Source organism: Balaenoptera acutorostrata, chromosome 1 (assembly GCF_949987535.1).
Source record: "Balaenoptera acutorostrata chromosome 1, mBalAcu1.1, whole genome shotgun sequence".
In the NCBI taxonomy this organism is placed as follows: Eukaryota; Metazoa; Chordata; class Mammalia; order Artiodactyla; family Balaenopteridae; genus Balaenoptera; species Balaenoptera acutorostrata.
In genome coordinates this window covers 117,787,756-117,805,698 of record NC_080064.1, presented here as the reverse complement: position 1 = coordinate 117,805,698, position 17,943 = coordinate 117,787,756, and the positions used below count along the sequence as shown (strand labels likewise).

The 17,943-nt window shown below is 58.7% G+C and overlaps 2 protein-coding genes across 10 annotated transcripts; one reads left to right on the top strand and one right to left on the bottom strand.

Annotated features, from left to right (window-relative positions):
- The first annotated feature begins 638 nt into the window (after positions 1-638).
- IGSF8 (immunoglobulin superfamily member 8) lies at positions 639-7,833 on the top strand. 3 transcript variants are annotated; one of them, XM_007171782.2, is made up of 7 exons: positions 639-888; positions 4,003-4,380; positions 5,079-5,540; positions 5,879-6,286; positions 6,502-6,915; positions 7,266-7,396; positions 7,580-7,833. In XM_007171782.2, the coding sequence occupies exons 1-6, from the start codon at positions 837-839 to the stop codon at positions 7,379-7,381; spliced, it is 1,830 nt and encodes a 609-aa protein (XP_007171844.2). In that variant the 5' UTR covers positions 639-836; the 3' UTR covers positions 7,382-7,396; positions 7,580-7,833. The 3 variants fall into 3 exon arrangements, with proteins under 3 accessions (XP_007171844.2, XP_007171845.2, XP_007171843.2); XM_007171783.2 differs by having other exon boundaries at positions 7,548-7,833; XM_007171781.2 differs by having other exon boundaries at positions 7,266-7,833.
- Positions 7,834-8,518: 685 nt separating this feature from the next.
- KCNJ9 (potassium inwardly rectifying channel subfamily J member 9) lies at positions 8,519-17,469 on the bottom strand. 7 transcript variants are annotated; one of them, XM_057553676.1, is made up of 5 exons: positions 17,267-17,335; positions 16,074-16,190; positions 15,706-15,809; positions 14,119-15,025; positions 8,519-11,517 (listed from the first exon to the last, which is right to left on the bottom strand). In XM_057553676.1, the coding sequence occupies exons 4-5, from the start codon at positions 14,966-14,968 to the stop codon at positions 11,186-11,188; spliced, it is 1,182 nt and encodes a 393-aa protein (XP_057409659.1). In that variant the 5' UTR covers positions 14,969-15,025; positions 15,706-15,809; positions 16,074-16,190; positions 17,267-17,335; the 3' UTR covers positions 8,519-11,185. The 7 variants fall into 7 exon arrangements, with proteins under 7 accessions (XP_057409659.1, XP_007171852.1, XP_007171850.1 ...); XM_007171790.3 differs by having other exon boundaries at positions 16,074-16,127; positions 17,267-17,325; XM_007171788.2 differs by having other exon boundaries at positions 16,074-16,285; positions 17,267-17,313.
- Between the last annotated feature and the right edge of the window lie 474 nt (positions 17,470-17,943).

Below are 17,943 nucleotides of genomic sequence, written 5' to 3'. Positions count from 1 at the left end.
GTGGCAAACAGGTCTCCAGTGACCTTGTAGAGCCGTGAAGCTCCCTTCAGACCAGATCCTCCTCATTCCTTAACTCCTAGATCCCGCCCTTTCCCACTTCAGCAGGGTTTGCGGCGAGGCCTAGAGGCCCAGAGCAAATGGCTGGATTCAAAGTGAGAAGCCACAGTCACCTCGCCGACCCCAGGGCCCCTGCACCCAACTCTCAGGGAAAAGCCGGAAGGTGCAGGGCACCTGTGCACTCTGCGGCGCTGCCGGGGATTTGGCCAAGACCAGGTGCAGCCCGCCCCCGGACCGGGGTCGGGGCGGAGACAGGGCTGAGGGGGGCGGGCCTGGGTGGGGGTCGGGGCGGAGCCGGGTACCGAAGAGGGGGCGGGGTTAGGGCTGGAGTCCGGGCGGAGCCTGGAACAGGGGCGGGGGGAGCCGGGGCCGAGGTCCAGGACCCCGTTGGGGCACACTCGGGGACCTGAGCGGGGCCAAGGTCTGGAGGGGTCAGGGCGGAGTTGGGGACCGGAGTGGGGCCGGGGCCGGGGCCGGGAGCCCAGGGCGGGGGCGGGGCCCGGGTAAGGCGGGGCGGGAATGGTCTTCCGAGTTGCCAAGGCGGGAGGGAAAGCAGTAGGAGGAGGAGAGGAGGAGGGGAGGAGGGAGGAGGGCAGAGGGAAGAGGGCAGAGGGAAGAGGGCGGTGACTTGGCAGCTCCAGCTTCGCTCAGCTTCGCTCCGCGCACCCACGCCTCGCTGCTCCGCTTCGTGCCCCCCACCCGGGCATGCGCCCCCCGAACCCCCGGCCACCCAGAGCCCGCGCCGCCCCCCAGAGCCTTCGCAGAGCCGGCTGCGCAGGATGGGCGCCCTCGGTCCCAAGCCGCCGCCGCCGCTGCTGCTGTTAATCCTGGGTAAGCCCGGCCCCCGGCTCCGGCTCCCAGTCCCGCCCGACAGGTGCCCGCCACCTGGTGACCAGCCCCGCCCGCCTCCCCAGCATTTCGGAGCCCCTCGCACCCCCTTCTCCGTCAGGGGCTCCCCCAGCCTCCCCGGGCCTGGCGCCCAGCTGCTCTCTGTGGCCGCGCTCCGAGCCAGTCTTGGAGCGGGCGGGGGGTGGGGTAGCGGTGAAGGCTCCCCAGTTCTAGGCCGCGGGCTGGGGCACAGTGAGGACCCACCGAGGTGTCGCCCCCAGGAACCGCCAGGCCCCACTTCTCAGCCGGCACACTCAGGTCCTGAGGTCGCTGCGCCCAAATGCTGCGACTCCTCTCTGCCTCACTCAGCTTCAGGCCCAGCCTTGGGTGCTCGCCCTGCGTGGGCAGTGTCTGTCCATCTTTATAATTGCCCGAGTTGGCTGGAGGCCCAGGGGCCGGTTCTGCCCACAATCTTTGAAGCACGTCTCCCCTAATTGCACACCCCCCGCTACCCCGCTTCGTCATCTGAAGTTGGAGGCAGTTCCATCTCCGTCCTGGGCTGCGTCTTTCCCCCACTTTCCCTCTCCCAGATAGCCGCACTTGGCTTTGTAGCCTCCCACTGGTTGTCACACCCCCTTAGTCCCAGCTTCCCTGCCTCAGGAGAAACCAGGCTCCATGGAGACTGATGCTGAGATCTCCAAGCACCCTGTATCTGTTGTGGTGGGTGTTCATGGTGGGATGTTCTGGGCCACCGCTGCACGGATGCATGAGGACAGTGACAGTGGAAATGTTTTGGGCGTGAATGGGAGGGTTCCCTGTAGAGATGGTCTGGGGAGGAGTATGGGATCGAGGCAGTGAGACTGCCTGTACAGATGTTCAGGAGACTGAAACCCTTGAAATAAGAATACAGGGTGGTGAGGGGGTGGCTTTGGTGCCAGGATTTGGAGCTGCCATAGTTAAGGCAGAGGCTGACGTAGCCCCAGCCGCCTGTTTCTAGACCAGAGCTCCATCGCAGTGCCAAGGAGCCTCCCTGTGCTGCATAGGTCCCTGGGCCCTGTGGGACTAGAGTGAGTCCTCTCCTTGGGGCCCTGGGTGGGAGGCAGGAGGATATACAGAGGAAGGAGCTGTGAGGCCTGGCAGCCTAGTACTTGGCCCGTTTTCCCCAGTGGGCAGCGTGGAGCAGAGAGGAGCCCAGGGTAAAGGTGGTGCAAAGAGACAGAAAAGCTTGCCGAGATCTGAGCGCCCTGGGTGTAGGCGCTTACTTTCATTTTGAAGATGAGGAAAAGGAAGTCACTTGCCCCAGAGAACATATCTAGTGAGTGTTGGGGCTTGGATTTGAAACCACTCCCATCTGACTCCAAAGCAGGTCTCTTTGCTCTCCTTTCCCTCCCCGCTAACACAGAGGAGGGGACCTGGCTGGGGAGAGAGCTGCCTGGCAGCTGGTTTCCCAAGGCAGTGGGGGTGACTTTCCCATGGGTATCTCCAAGCATCAGCAGTTGTGGAGCCAGGAAGATGGGAGGGGGCCCTCCTGAGCAGAGTCTGCCCGGAGCCCAGGGAAGGTGTCAGCTCGCTGGTCTCCGCCATCACTCTGATTATGAAACATCCTCGGGCAGAGCCCTTCTGAGACACAGGCTTACTCACTGTCAGGGTGGAAGCTCTTAGCTCTCTGCCAGTGTAGAAACTGAGGCCTGGGAGTGGAAGGGGCTGGTCCAAACGGTACAGCTGGGGATGGGGATGAGGATGGGGCTGGAAGCTGACCTCCTGATCCCAGCCTGTGCTCTAACCGAGCAACCGCAAGTTTTCCTGTGACTCAGCCGCAGGAAGAAGGGAAAGGTAAGGGTAGTGCTTCTGGAGGAGCTGGAGGACAGTTTGACTACAGATTAGGTGTTTTCCTCCAGCCTCTGAAGAAAGGTGACGGTTATGCCCCTGGGAGTGACATTCTGGTTGGTGAGGTCAGTGCCTTCAGGCCTCTCCTTGGAGTTCCCCATCGCCTCTCTGGCTTTGTCCCTCTTCAGGGGCGTGTGGAAGCTAGCCAAGGATAGCAGGAACTTGGCCAAGACATTATACTTCTTGTACCTTAACTTTCTCATCTGTAAAATGGAGGCAGAGGGCTGACCCAGCCCTTCTTACATTCTGAGGTTCTGTGATCTGGGGCTGTGGAAGGATGGAAGGAGAGAAGGAAGAAGCTGAGCCCTCCAAGGCCACCAGGAGTATCTGCGAGGGCAGGGTAGGGGTGAGGGTGGGGTGAAGAAGCATTTTGGCTTCTCTGAGAAACATGGGAAGGGGCAGCTAGGGGGTTATTGCCTCCCTACTGAAAGGGAGCGGGATGTAAATAAATGCACACCATATGCAAATGAAGGCTTCCGTTAGGGAGTTGGAGGGGGTGGGGTGAGGGTTGTTTGTCAGCTGGGCCTGCCCCGGGAGATTGGCAGGCACTGGTGGGGGAGGGGAGCTTCTGCCCCCAGAGGCCAGGGCAGAGGCTGGCTCTTGCCCCCTGAGCCTCAGCTGCCTCGGCAGCCCTGTGGGGCGGAGAAGCAGTGAGCTCATGGCACAGCTGGAGTGGGGAGGGATTGTGTGGTGAGAACTGACTGGGCCTGTGCCCTGTCCTGCTCGGGCCACTGGCTCCATTGTCTGGAGTCCCCTGGTCCAGGTGACACAGCTGAGCGAACCAGCCCTTCTGATCAAGATTTTGCCATCTCCCTTCAAACAAAGGAGGGGGACGTGTGGTCTCAGGATCCCTTAGCTAGAAGGCTCAACAGGCATAAACGTGGGGAAACGGGGTGGAGGGGGAATTAAGGCACAGCCGGAATCAGGAATGGTTAGATCAGGAAGCAGATACACTCCTTTCTGACCTTAGGTGCTCTGCTTCTGGCCTGCCAGTAATGGGATGTTTCTGGGTTCTGAGGCAAACCTGGCTCTATACCAGCACCTCCTTGAGACCCAGGTGTCTTACCTCCCAGCATCCTTTGCCTGTTCTTGGAACAGGGCCCAAGTGTATACCAACTTTCCTCAGGTTTCCTCTCCTTTCACAAGCAGAGGTCAAGAGTGATGTGGGGGCCGGGGGGGGGATGCAGTAGGGACCCAGGCATCCCTAACTTCTCCTGTCCTTCCCTATAGGAGTCGGGTGCTGTGCCCGGGAGGTGCTAGTCCCTGAGGGGCCCCTGTATCGCGTGGCTGGCACAGCCATCTCCATCTCCTGCAATGTCACTGGCTACGAGGGCCCTGCCCAGCAGGACTTCGAGTGGTTCCTGTACAGGCCTGAGGCCCCAGAGGCTGCCCTGGGCATTGTCAGTACCAGGGATACCCGATTCTCCTATGCTGTCTTTGGGCCCCGAGTGGCAGCTGGTGAGGTACAGGTACAGCGTCTGCAGGGTGATGCCGTGGTGCTCAAGATTGCCCGCCTGCAGGCCCAGGATGCTGGCATTTACGAATGCTACACACCCTCCACGGATGCCCAGTACCTGGGCAGCTACAGCGGCAAAGTGGAACTGAGAGGTACTGGGCCCTGGGTTGGGGTCAGGGCCATGCCCTCCCAAAAGGCAGAAAGTCAGGGCCAGCAGGGACCTAAGAGGAACCTGAGGCCCAACGAAGTTAAGTGACTTGCATGAAGTTACCCAACAAGTTAGTGGCTGGCCTGAGACTCTAACCCAGAACTCTTCATTCCAGTCCACTGCTCTTATTCTGTCAAGCTACTTCTGGGAGAGGAGAAATGTCCTTAAGCTGTCCAGCCCCTTTCCATTCCCTGATAGGGGAGGGGAGCCTGATAGGGTGAACAGACTCCATTCCTGGAGATTCCAGGATCCAGATCTGGGGGAGCGGGGGTGGCGGGGGAAATAGAGGCAGGGTAGGAGGAGTGAGACCACATGACAGTCTTGCTCTCTTAAGTTTCTTTGTCTTCTGAGAAGGAAGACAGAGCCACTCTTCTGAGTATTTCAAACAGGGGTCAGTCTCAAGCATAAGGGTGAGTAGGCGATGGGCTGGTTCTATGAAATTCAAGAAGTATTGAGTGCCCGTTGTGTGCCCAGCACTGTGCTTGGCACCATTGGGTTACAGAAGGAATAATACAGCATGAAGTCTCTGCCTTCTAGGAGCTCACAGTCTATTTAGGGAAACAGGTTGTAGGTAGGAAACAGTACCAAGGGTTAGTTACTGTACAGCTCCCAGCCCTCCCTCACTCCAGCTGTTCTCTCCAGTTCTTCCAGATATGCTGCAGGTGTCTGCTACCCCCCCAGGGCCCCGGGGCCGTCAGGCCCCGACTTCACCCCCTCGCCTGATGGTGCACGAGGGGCAGGAGCTGGCACTGGGCTGCCTGGCACGGACGAGCACCCAGAAGCACACACACCTGGCCGTGTCCTTTGGGCGAGCTGTGCCCGAGGCGCCAGTGGGGCGAACAACTCTGCAGGAAGTGGTGGGACTCCGGCCCGACCTGGCCGTGGAGGCCGGAGCTCCCTATGCTGAGCGGCTGGCGGCAGGGGAGCTGCGGCTGGGCAAGGAGGGGACTGAGCGCTACCGCATGGTGGTGGGGGGCGCCCAGGCGGACGACGCGGGCACCTACCACTGCACTGCCGCTGAGTGGATTCAGGATCCCGATGGCAGCTGGGCCCAGATCGCGGAGAAGAGGGCTGTCCTGGCCCACGTGGACGTGCAGACACTGTGTGAGTGCCGTGCGTCCCACGGCGCCAGCTGGGAGCCTTGGTATCTCAGTAGGCACCATGGCCACCATGGGCACTAGATGGCCATCGTCTGACTCCAGGGAGCCCGCCTTCCCTAGAGTGAAGTCCCATTAGTATTGCTTCCTGTTAGCATCTGCACCCATGACGGACTTTCTCTGCTCAGAAATTGGGTGTGGGGATGGGAGGGCCATGGCTGAGGGGTGAGAGCCAGGCCCCCGGGTGGCGGAGAGGGTGGCCTCGAAGTTGCTGCTATCAAGGAAGGACAGGCGCTCTGTGCCCTCTCCTGCCTCCCTGACACCCCTTCCCCTCCTGTGTTTCAGCCAGCCAGCTGGCAGTGACAGTGGGGCCTGGTGAGCGTCGGATCGGCCCAGGGGAGCCCTTGGAGCTGCTGTGCAATGTGTCAGGGGCCCTGCCCCCACCAGGCCGTCATGCCGCGTACTCCGTGGGCTGGGAGATGGCACCTGCAGGGGCACCTGGGCCTGGCCGCCTGGTTGCCCAGCTGGACACGGAGGGTGTGGGCAGCCTGGGCCCTGGCTACGAGGGCCGGCACATTGCCATGGAGAAGGTGGCTTCCAGAACCTACCGGCTACGGCTGGAGGCTGCCCGGCCTGGGGATGCGGGCACCTACCGCTGCCTCGCCAAGGCCTATGTCCGAGGGTCTGGGGCCCGGCTTCGGGAAGCCGCCAGTGCCCGCTCCCGGCCCCTCCCCGTGCACGTGCGTGAGGAAGGTGAGAGGGGGCGGGTTGGCCCTGGACAGGATACGGGGTCTGCAGAACCTTTCCCTTCTGTTTCTGTGCCTCTCTCCCTCTCCATAGGCTGCTTCTGTGTCTCAGTCTCATACTACTAAGATTGTGGGAACACCCGGAGTTTCTGGGGTGTTGCTTGGACAGCAGTCCTAACCCCATGCCCCCTGACCTTTCACCTTCTGACTTTTGTTCTGCAGGTGTGGTGCTGGAGGCTGTGGCCTGGCTAGTGGGAGGCACAGTGTACCGCGGGGAGACGGCCTCCCTGCTCTGCAACATCTCTGTGCGGGGTGGCCCCCCCGGGCTGCGGCTGGCTGCCAGCTGGTGGGTGGAGCGGCCGGAGGAGGGGGAGCTGAGCTCTGCCCCTGCCCAGCTGGTGGGTGGCGTGGGCCAGGACGGTGTGGCAGAGCTGGGGGTCCGGCCCGGAGGCAGCCCTATCAGCGTGGAGCTGGTGGGGCCCCGAAGCCATCGGCTGAGACTCCACAGCTTGGGGCCCGAGGACGAAGGCGTGTACCACTGTGCCCCCAGCGCCTGGGTGCAGCACGCTGACTACAGCTGGTACCAGGCGGGCAGTGCCCGCTCGGGGCCTGTCACGGTCTACCCATACACGCATGGTGAGTGGTGCCCCCCCCCAGCCCCCCTCACCCCCATGCTCTTGTTCTCCCTTTTGCCTCTGATCCTCCTGCTGGTGGTGCCTCTGGTTCCTCTTTCTCTTCCTCTTCGCTTCGCACGGAAAGTCTGAAAGTCCAGCTTTCAGCCCTTCAGTGCCCGGCTGCCCCGGTGTCCTGGTGGGTAGGGGCTGGCTTGAGCGCAGAGAGGGCGGGGAGCAGGCGGGGGAAAGCTGTGTGTGAACGGGAGGAGGTGGTGTGGACAGCCTGACCGAGAAGGTACTGGCACACGGGTGGGAACGTGGGTGGAGGGCAGCGACACCCGAGGCTGAACACAGCCCTCCTCTCTCGCCCAGCCCTGGACACCCTGGTTGTGCCCCTGCTGGTGGGTGCAGGGGTTGCCCTAGCCATCGGAGCCACCGTCCTGGGCTCCATCACCTGCTGCTTCATGAAGAGGCTGCGGAAACGGTGATCCCTGACACCCCAGGTGAGGGGCAAGGACCCCCAGCCCCAGCCCCGTCTTCCCTAGTCCTGAGATGAGCACCTCCCTCCCTGGTCCCAGCTGGAGAAGGAGCAGCCCCTCTCAGCCCCTCTCAGCTCTGCGGGCCAGGGCCAGGAGGAAGTCACACTCTCCTTAGCCCCCTCCACGTGCGCTCTCCCGTTCCTGCAGGTGTGACTATCTTCCAACCCAGCCGCAAGCCCGCCTCTGGTGTCTGAATACCCTCTCCCTCTGCCTGCCCTTCCTTTAATTTATTTGACCTACTCCCACCCAGAGTGGGGGACACGGCCTCCATGCCCCACTCCTTCCTTCCTAAGCTCCTCCCTCTGGCCTTCTGTTCATGATCTCATACATAGCCCAAAGGGAGGCCGTTCCCTGTCCTAGAATTAGTTTTTCTAAAATGTGAATAAACTTGTTTTATAAAATCCAGGGCTGGCTGTGTCTTCCCTGCTATGAGGCTCTAAGAGGCAGGGGTGCGTGGCAGGTGGGCTACTGGGGGCTGACAGCCTCTTCTGGACGGCCCGTGCCTCTCTTCCCCCCACAAACACCATCTGGCCTCCGTGGGCCGTGCCACACACCCCAGGAGGGGAAACCTGGGTCCCATCTGCTATCTGAGCTGTCAGTGCAGAGCCAGTTCCTGTTGGGATTTCTCCTTGGGGTGGGGAGAGAGAAAGGGGGATGAGTTCCAGTTGAGCACGGGCTCTGCCCCTAGACTTCTAGGTTGCAAGGCAGGGGCTTCCAGGGCCCGGTGCCCTTTTCTGAGTCCCCACGCTATTCCGCAGTCTCATTCTCTTGGTCAGGCTAATCTTGGACCTGACTCCTCCCCCCAGGCCCTGGGGCCTCAGCCTTTCTCCTCCTGATCTTCATTATTCTGCCTGACAGCAGCAGAATGGAAGGCCCAGAACACAGCCACCTGGGCAGACGGGGACGCCAGCAGTCACAGGGGCCCCTGCATACACCCGCCCCACCGCCTGCACGCATGCCCCCTTGCCTCACCCGTCCTCCCGTGCCCCCGGGGCTCCCTGAATTTGTCTCTGCCTAAGGATTCTCGGATCCTAGAATTCTTAGCTGCACTGCACCTCGAGAGGCACGCAGTCTACCTCTTTCAACTCAGTTATTTAAACATTTATTGAGCATTACCAGTTTACCAAGTGTTGTTTTTACAGATAGGGAAACTGAGGCCCAGAGTAGTGATGCGACTTGCCCAGAGTCATAGAACTGATTCGTGACAGTGTCAGGACTAGAACCCAGGTCCCCAGACTCCTTGCACTGCACACAGTGGGGCCCTGAGTGGTCGCTGAGTGGCAAGGAGAGGGGTGGCGGGGTCTCAGTGACTTCCATCCAGCCTCAGTTCCTCTACGGTGGGTTCACTTGCAATGGGTGAACTACCGCGTGAGTGTGGACACCCAGAGCCCGCCCCCTCCTATCCAGACTCCAGATGTTTCAGCAAATTAAACCAGAACTGCTGCTCATCCCACGCCCCAACATTTGTTCTTTGGGAACAGCCAGCACCAGGGTTCAGGGACCTCATCTTTGGGTGATGGTGACCCAAGTCACCCTGTGACCTGAGGCAAAGACGTTCTCTCCGAGCGGACCCAAGCTGGCATGGGCTCCCGCCGCAGCCCCCTTTCCTGCTTCCAGGAGGCACGGCATCCCCCAGGACCCCAGCTTCCCAGCCTGGAATGCAGCACACTGGGGTGCTTCCCCGCAAGGGGCTCAGACTTTTGTTAAAGAACAGGAATGGGGTGTAGCCAGGGCCAAGGGCTGGAGGTCACTGCTGGGCCCGTGCGGTGGGAGGGTGCGCCTGCCTGTGTGTACACGTCTCTCCCAGAGGCAGGTCCCCCTACCTCTGCCCCTTCTCGACTCGCCATTGCTCTCCCTTCACAGTCCTGGGGTGGGGGGTGTCCCTGGTGACCGGATGACACCAGGAAGGGGGTGCACGTGGCATGGGACCACCTCTCCAGGGGCTCCTGCCCAGCTGGGCAGACAGCAGGTCACAGTCACATCCGGATATTTGGACTCTCGCTTCTTTCTCACATCTTCTCCCACATTTAATCCTGCCTCTTAAGTCCTACGTGGGATTCCATCCTTTGCCACAGATGCCCTTCCTGCTCCAGCTCGCCACCACCTGAAGCCCTCCCGACTGCTTTGCCCTATCTATCTTGCCTACTCATCTTGCCCAAACACCATCTCTAGCTTGTCACAGCCCTATTTCCACTGACGGGTGAGGCCCTAGGCCCAGAGTCAGACTCTTCAGCCTTGGTTTCATGGTCTCCTTTCCCCCCACCACAGTTCTCCATACCCATTATATTTCAGTCTCCTCCCCAAGGACGCTCAGCTACTCCTCAGCTTGATGCCCACCTCCTGACAGGACCCCCAAGTCTGCTTAGGGAAGGGCTTCTCAGAGCGTGGTCCCTCTTCCAGCAGCGTCAGCAGGACCTGGGACTTGTTAGAAATGCAAAGTTTTGGTCTCTACCCCAGACCCATTAAGTCAGAAACTCTGGAAGAGGGGCTCAGCCATATGTGTTCCCAAGCCCTCCAGGGGACCCTGATGCCCACCCAAGTTCATGACTGCTGGCTCAGGTCACTCTCCAGGCCTGACTCAATCCCTAGCTTTCTGATCACCAAGCCCTTCCACCCCCTGCTCGGAGAGATCGCCCAGGTTCTCAGTTTGAAACAGTTGCCACAGGCATATTTCTCTGTTTTTCCCACTTGTACTGTATTCCCAGAATAGGAATCGGGTCTCTGACTGTCCTCCCCACACATGCCTGGGTCAGTGCTCTGGACCCAACGGGCACCCAGTGAACCACGTGAATGACTCCCTCTCACTGTGCCCTAAGGCTGATTCTGCTTTCCTGAGGGCCCCGCGTCCCAGCTCTAGTAAACTCAGGTTTCTCCATCTCTCCCCGGCCCTTCTTCCTCCTCAGAACCTCTCTATCCCTCCCTGCCCCCGCACTGGTACTTACGAGACCTCACTTCACTGTCAGAAAATAGCCATCCCTGGTTCGCCTTTCCTAGGCCCTGCCCCAGGGCCCCAGCTCTGGCATCTCCCCCATTGCCGGTTTCCCTGCACACATGGACAAGGTCATTCACACCCTGCGGAGCCGCCCCTGCAGCCTTTCACCCTCCCTCTCAGCCTGTTACAGTGGCAGGGGTGGAGCTGGGAGGGTACCCTCATCATCTCTGCCAGCCTCCGTCCAGCTTTCTCACCTCTGGGTCAGCTTGGGCTACTGAGTCCAGTGAGACAGGTGCGCCAGACTCAAGGAAGCTGGCTGAGGAGGTGAGTGGGGACTAAAATCCAGCCCACACTCTGCTCCCCAAGCCATGCACCCTAGTTTGGGGTAGTGTCAGTCTGGAGGAAAAGGGCGCCTTTTTAGAATTTGCACCAAGATACTCTCTGAGTTAGCGGCAGCCCTGAGCACACCACCTGTCTGTTGGTCTGGTGGCCCATTCACCTATCCACTGGCTGGCTGTCTCTCTCTGCTTCCACCTTCTCATCCAACCCACATAGGTCCATCCTTCTGTCCATCCATCCACGCATGAACAGAAGTGAAGGTCAAACACAGACAGGCTGGCAAGTTTACCCATTCCCCACCCTCCATTCTCCTGAAATCAGGATCTCTCCCATCCATGTTGGGTCCCAGACCTGAGATTCTGAGGAGGCTCTCCAGCTTTAGTGCATTCCCAGGGACCTTGCCTGCGCCCTCCTCCACCTTCAATAACCAGCTCCCCAGGTACCTGTGTCTGGCCCTGCCACAGGGGTCTGGAGGAAACTGGTCACACCTTGGACTCACTCTCCACGGGTGGCAGGCAGCCGTTCTGCTCTTTGTCAGCCCCAGCCTCTTCGCCCGCCCCCTCCCCCAACCCCTCCTCCTCCACCTTCTCGTCCAGCCGGCTGGGGATGGACCAGTAGAGATGGGCGTCAAGGCGGGCTGCGGCCTCGGCCAGCTCCCGGGCGCTGCATGAGGGTGTGGGCACCTCAAAGGTCTGGTGGAAGCTGGCATAGTCCACCTCGTAGAAGCCATCCTCCAGGGTCAGCACTGACGTGAAGCGGTGACCCCACAGCACCTCATCCACCAGGTAGGAGCTCCGAGCTTGGCATGTCATTCCTGGGGGTAAGGGCATGGGTCAAGGGGGATCCCAGCCCCAGCCTTCCCTCCCCTGCCTCATTCCACAACCCTATTCCTAGAACCCTTCCCTGGAGCCCCCCTCAAGGACCCCCACCCACCCTTTGGTCCAGCCCACTTTCTCTTCCTTCCCAACTCTTGTACTTGTCCAGCTCCCCCTCCTCCTCTCCATTTGCCCCAACTCCTCTTAACCTCCAGCCCACATTCTCCCCTCCTCTCCATTGGAGATGCCAATCAGAGAAGCTTAACCTTGAAACTGACCTTGGGGATCATCTAGCCCAATTTTCCTCTCCATACAGGGCTTCCCACTGGAGCGTTCCCAATAATGGGCATCTAGCTTGCACTTGATTACCTCCCAGGATTGAGAGCTCACCACGTCACAAGGAGCCCACTCCTTTGTGTGACGGCTCTAATATTTGGGTTGTTCTTTATACAGAGCTAAAATCTGCCACCCTTATTTTCATTCTCCTGCTGTATGACACCCCTTCAAGTATCTGAAAGCAAGAGTCTCAGGTTTCATCATGTCTTCTCTCCTTCAGGCTGAACATCCGTGTCTCCCTCGACCATTCCTGATGTGACCTGGCTTCCAAAAATTTTACTTTTTGACTGCAAACCAGAATGGCCAAGGAGGATCTTTTAAGCACTCTGAGTGTGATAAATACTCCAGCTGTGGCCTGATCCATGCATAAGAGAGGGCTCACCACCTCTCTCTTCTGGCCATGATGCTTTAGCTAATAGGGCCCAAGATTACATTACATAAACGTTTTTGGAAGCTGTATCACATTGCCTGTGGCCAACTAAAACCCCCAATTCTTTTTTCACCAGAGCTCTTCCATGCTGTGCTTACATAAGTGATTTTTTAAAGCCTAAATGTAGAACTTTATATTTATTCGTTTTAAATGTCATCTTGTTGGATTTTGGCTCATTATACTTGCTTTTCAGAAGCATTTTGGATACTGACTCTCTCACCCAAAATATTACCATCCATTCCAGCTTTGTCTCTCTAGAAAAATCCAACAAGCTCCCCTCCTTATCTCCTCCACCCCACCCTCCCCTGTCCTCCTTGCTGTGGGCCTGTGTCCTGTTTTCCCTGTGGGGTGGGCACACCCACCGGGGCAAGTGATTTTCCTTCTACCCTGAGATCTCTCATATTCCCCTCAGTTCATATCCACCTCCGAACAAGGGGGAATGGAAGAGTGAACGTTAACTAACCAGAGACTGGCTCTCAACATTGAAAGCTCTGCCCTGAGCCAACTTGGTGACATTGGTATTCTTTGTTCCTTTGGTGAAGACTGGCATAGGAAATGTCCGGTAAAGGAGGGGAAGAAGAGGCAAAAGGGACACTGGGGAGAGGGGCTGCAAGGAAGAAAGGGAAGGGCTGGAGGTACAAAGGGAGAAGAGGGTTGGGCAGGGACTTCTCAGGTACCAGCAAAAACGTGCTAGCCGGTGAGATGAGAGGAAAGGAAGCAGGGTGAGTGGGGGAAGGGGAAGGAGTTAGGGGAGTATGGGGGCGGGGAGAAGGAGTGGGGAACACTGAGGCAGAGAGCGGTGAAGTAGAGGCTCAGCATGAAGGGCCAGGAAAGGGGTTCGATGGCACTAGTCTGGGAGAAGCCAGCAGAGGGCAATACTGGCAACAGTGGCAGGAACTGCAGGGCCCCCTGGTGGGCCTTTGGTTATCCCACTTGCAGTTTTCTTCTCCCACTTCTAGATCTCAAGTCCCAAAGGACTCATTTGCTGCCCCTGCACTGGTCTTGTCCTACCTGCTCCCAAACCTTTCACTGTATAGGCCTGAGTTGGAGGTTCTGACATCACAGGTACATTGCTAGTTCCTTCTGGAAAGGGGCTTGAAATGTGCAGATCATCTATCCTTTGTCAGTGGAAACTGAATCTTCTGATGGATGGGGAAACTGAGGCAGAAGTGAGCCCAGCTATCGACCTCTCCCTAAGGTCCAGCCTAGGAATAACTCAGGCCATGGAAAACCTGCACCATCACATTCCAGGGGCCTGGACCTCTCAGTATTGAGAAAAACCTGGAACCTAAACCCCCCCCTTCCTACTCTGCACCCTAAATGCTCAAGCCAGACTGCCTGGGTCCAATCCAGTTGTGGCCGCTTTTTAGCCTGTGACTGTGGACAACTTAACCTTTCACTGGGGCAATTTCCTCCCTGAAAAATGAGCACAGTAACAAGAAATTACCTTCATGGGGCTCAGATTAAATAAACCAGGAGGTGTAAAGTGCTTTGGAACCGTGCAGGGCACAGAGTAAGCACTGGGTGTTGGTTATTATCATTACTCTCTCCTATTCCCAGTGACACAGACCCCTCGGCCCAGGGCCCCAGGCCAGGGCCACTTCGGAGGATTCCTCCCAGCTTTCTCTCGGCTCTCTGGTGGGGGGGGGGGTCACTCTTTTCATACACCCCTCCCAACCCATCTCATCTCAGCCTCTCATCCTCCACCAGCCTCTCCATCCCTCCCCCCCTGGCTTCCTCCGCCCTGGCCCCTCTAGGTCCAATTCCCCGCCCACCCGCTCCCCTCCTCTGTCCTGCTTTTCCTCCTCTTCCTTCTCCTTCGGCCCGCCCGCACCCGTGGCTTCCACCATGCCCTCGAGGATGACGACGATCTCGAAGTCGTCCCTCTCGAGGGCGCGGCGCGACGCCTCCCAGAAGGGGCTGGCGGCGTCGATCTCGTGGCTGATGACGAGCGGTGAGACGAGGAAGAGGCGGTCGTCGCCCGTTTCAAAGCCCACGCTGAGGTCGGTCTGGTGCAGCGGGATGAACTCGCCCTCGAGCGTCTGGCGCGAGCGGATGAGCTTGGCGCGGATGGAAGCCTCGACTATGTGCGACGAGCGCAGGTCGCCCACGCGGAACATGAGGCAGAGGCGCCCGTCGCGCAGCGACACCACGGCGTGCGAGGAGAAGACGAGCGTGGCGGCGCGCTTGTTGGGCTGCGAGATCTTGACGAACATGCAGCCCACCATGAAGGCGTTCACCATGGAGCCCAGGATGGCCTGTAGCAGCAGCAGCACGATGCCCTCGGGGCACTGGTCGGTGATGACGCGGTGCCCGTAGCCGATGGTGGTCTCCGTCTCGATGGAGAAGAGGAAGGCGGCCACGAAGCCGTTGAGGTTGTTGACGCACGGCGTCCACGCCGTGTCCTCCAGGTGCTCCAGGTCGCCGCGGCCGTAGGCGATCAGCCACCAGATGGCGCCGAAGAAGAGCCAGGTGAGCGCGTAGGCCAGCACGAAGAAGAGCAGGCTCAGGCGCCACTGCAGGTCCACGAGCGTGGTGAACAGGTCGGTCAGGTAGCGGTACGTCTCGCGCACGTTGCCCTGCTGCACGTTGCAGCGGCCGTCCTTCTCCACGTAGCGCTGGCGGCCGCGGCGCCGCGGCTGCTCCTCGGGCCCCGGCGAGAGGGCGGTGTTCTCCTGCGCCATGGCCGTGGCCGCGGCGGGGAGGTCACGGCCCGGGCGGAGGCGCGGGGCCTGGAGGGGCTGAGAGGTGGGTCAGATTAGCCGAGCCGCGGGAGAGGCCGAGACGTCCGGGCCTGCGCCCAGGGACCGGGTGGCCCAGAGCGAGTCCCTTGCCGTCTCAGCCTCAGCTTTCCGCATCCATAGAATGGGAACAATACACACAACCCTAGCCGCCCCCACCCCCAGCTCGCAACACCGTGAAGATCAAATGTGATAGTGTGTATGAACTGGATCGCACTCTGCACGACTATTTTCAAGGAAACGGGGTACCAGAGGTCTTGGTCCCCCTGGTCTAACGGGGCTGTGCAGTACCTCACGGCCACCCCCAGGTGAGAGGCCCAGGCAAGGAGGGAGTTTCCTGAAACGCTTAGACTGTGGGTTCCTTGGAGGCAGGTGCTTAATCTTCCTCTCCTGTGCAGAGCCCTCCCTGCCTGAAAGCCACCCCCGCCCCACTCCACCCTGGCTAATATCAGGCAGTCCCCTAATCCCTGTCTCCGCAATTCAACCTGCTGTCTCACCAGGCTCATTTGAAATTCACCTAGAGACTGACACAAAAAGTCTTTCCCATTCCTCCCTCCTTGGACCTCGCTTACTCTACCCCCTCCCACATCTTCTTCCTCTCAACAAGCTTACAAAGGAGAAATGGAAGTGGTGGAAAACGAGTGAAAAATCTCCAGTGGGCAAGGGGTGAACATTCCCACCTTGGAAAATTCCCGCTGGAAATCCTCCCTGAGGACTGACCATGATCATTGCGGCTGTAGCGTCAGCCCCATATCCCCTAGGTTATTTCCACAGTGGAGACAGCCTGCAAATGGGCAGGAGGACGGGAGAATATGAGATCAACACGGATAGCCGGGGTAAAGGAAGCACAAAGTTCAATATAGGCTTGTAGCCCTCTAGTATCCTATTCTTCATGAGCCATTAAATCAGATAAGTGATTGAAGCACACACCTTTACCTCCTTCCTCCCTTCAGTTCGCCCCTCCCTCCCCAGCCTCTCACCTCCCTTGACTATCCTTAAACAGCCCCCCTCCATATGCCGCAAAGCTCACATTCCAAGGGAAGCCTACCTGATTTTGCTTTAAGTTCTTCCCCGTGAGGAGCTCTCTGAGCTGCAGGCTGCCCTGAGAGAGAGAGAGAGACCCAGAGCCCTTCCCTAGGCACCCAGGGGCCCCTAGGAGGTATGGCTCGTATGAGGAAAGGTTAAGAATTCAGGACTTTTCAACTTTCCCTTCTTCTTGGGAATCATCCTCTTTCCCCACTCCAAGGACACCTGGGCTGGCTGAGGTGGGGTGATGGAGGGGAAGAGTGTGACATAAGGACCACAGATGGCCTGGACGTTTGACCAGGTCCTGGGGAGAAACTGCCTGGGTATGTAACTCCAAACCCAGCACTCTCCAATTTAAGTTCTGGAGTGAGGCGTTCTGCAGCCAGACCTCTGGAGGCTGTGTGTGTGTGTGTGTGTGTGTGTGTGTGTGTGTGTGTGTGTGTTGGGGTAGAGGGCAGGAGGAAAAACCAAAATGAGATGGCTTGGAGCTTAGGGGCATCCCCTACATTTCCAGGAGGAATCAGGGGACACAGGATCCAGGAACCCCAATGCAATGGCAGATTAGGGTCTTCCCCTCCCCCAACCATGAGCTTGCTTTTTCTCTTCCTGCAGCCCACGATGTCCTCGATTGGCTTAGAGATCACAGGTCATTCAGATAAGTACCTGGGCCCACTTATTCCAGCTTCTGCCAAGGTGGGCTTTCAGATGTTCTCTCAGGGTCTTAGGTAATCTGACCCCCAAGCTGCCTGCTGAGGCAGATTTCTCTGCCCAGGTGTGGGGAAGAAACGCCAGAGTCTGATGGCCCCCAGAACTCTCTCACCCGCCATTGCCCTGGGAATCTAGGTGAGCCTCACTTTGATTGTGTTTTATCTCCTGTCTTCGGGCTGCACTTTCTCAATGGGTAAGGAAAGGTGTGAAATCGTTGCCTCTATCTCAAGAGCAAAGACTCGATTTCTACACCTTCCCTCCAAAGAGTCCTGTTCCTCCAGCCTATTCCTCCTTATTTCATGTGCATGCTGTGCCCCCTTTCCAGAAGACCCCAGTGCTGCATTTTCCTGGATCTCCCTTTCTCTGGCTAGAGAGTGCTGGCCAGCAAAGGGGCTTATTTTTTGGAAGGGGATCTGGCGAAAACTCCCTCAGGAACCAGCTCTTCCCAAACCCCCACTTGCCTTGGAAATAGGGGCCCAAACCCAAGTCCCCTGGAACTCAACTCACAGCGTGTGGAGAGGAGAGTAGCCGGCAGCAGAGACCCCTGGGGGGGGGTAGCGTCCATGCCCCTGACACCGCCTCCCCCCCACCCCAGCCCCCTTGGAGGGTGGGAGCCGCAGGCACCGCTGTTTCTCCTAAATGTAGCGGCAGCTCTGACTAGGACTTGCTATCTGTGTCATCCGCACTTCCCAGGCTCCCCTGCTCCTCTCCTGTTTCCACAGCAACCAGTCTGGCGACAGCTCTAGAGCATCCCCCTCCCCTCCCCAGTCCTGGGTACCACTAGAGGCTGATCCATACGCCATAGCTATTTTTAGCCAAAGTTCCTCCTCCTGGACAACTCAGAGCTCGCCTCCTCACCCCCTCAGGAAAAAAAAAAGAAAAGAAAAGCTAGCATGCTGGCTCTTTCCTGAGAAGCTCCTTGCTCTGGGAAAATACAGGCCTTGATGTGTTTGGGAATAAGGCATTTGGTTTCCTAGGGATTCACCTCCAGCCGGGCTTCTGGGTGCATGTGCTGCTCTCGGGTCAGGCCTACCATCACAGTCTCCGTTTTTGGAGAGGCCACCCTGATCCAGAAGAAGATAGCTAGAGGGAAAAGAGATCCACCCAAGGAAGGGAGGTAGGGTCAGAGGTTCTAATCTTTGTCACTGATTTGCGATGTGACCCATAGGCATCACTTCACTTCC

What these genes read in the sequence shown, in the direction of transcription:
- IGSF8 (XM_007171782.2), top strand. Translation starts at nt 837, where the DNA reads ATGGGCGCCCTCGGTCCCAAGCCGCCGCCGCCGCTGCTGCTGTTAATC. An exon ending in GCTGCTGCTGTTAATCCTGG is followed by an intron (nt 889 to 4,002) that starts GTAAGCCCGGCC and finishes CCTTCCCTATAG; the next exon opens with GAGTCGGGTGCTGTGCCCGG. An exon ending in CGTGCACGTGCGTGAGGAAG is followed by an intron (nt 6,287 to 6,501) that starts GTGAGAGGGGGC and finishes TTTGTTCTGCAG; the next exon opens with GTGTGGTGCTGGAGGCTGTG.
- KCNJ9 (XM_007171791.2), bottom strand. Translation starts at nt 17,324, where the DNA reads ATGGACGCTACCCCCCCCCAGGGGTCTCTGCTGCCGGCTACTCTCCTC. An exon ending in TACTCTCCTCTCCACACGCT is followed by an intron (nt 16,178 to 17,266) that starts GTGAGTTGAGTT and finishes CATACCTCCTAG; the next exon opens with GGGCCCCTGGGTGCCTAGGG. An exon ending in GGGCATGGTGGAAGCCACGG is followed by an intron (nt 11,518 to 14,118) that starts GTGCGGGCGGGC and finishes CCTTACCCCCAG; the next exon opens with GAATGACATGCCAAGCTCGG.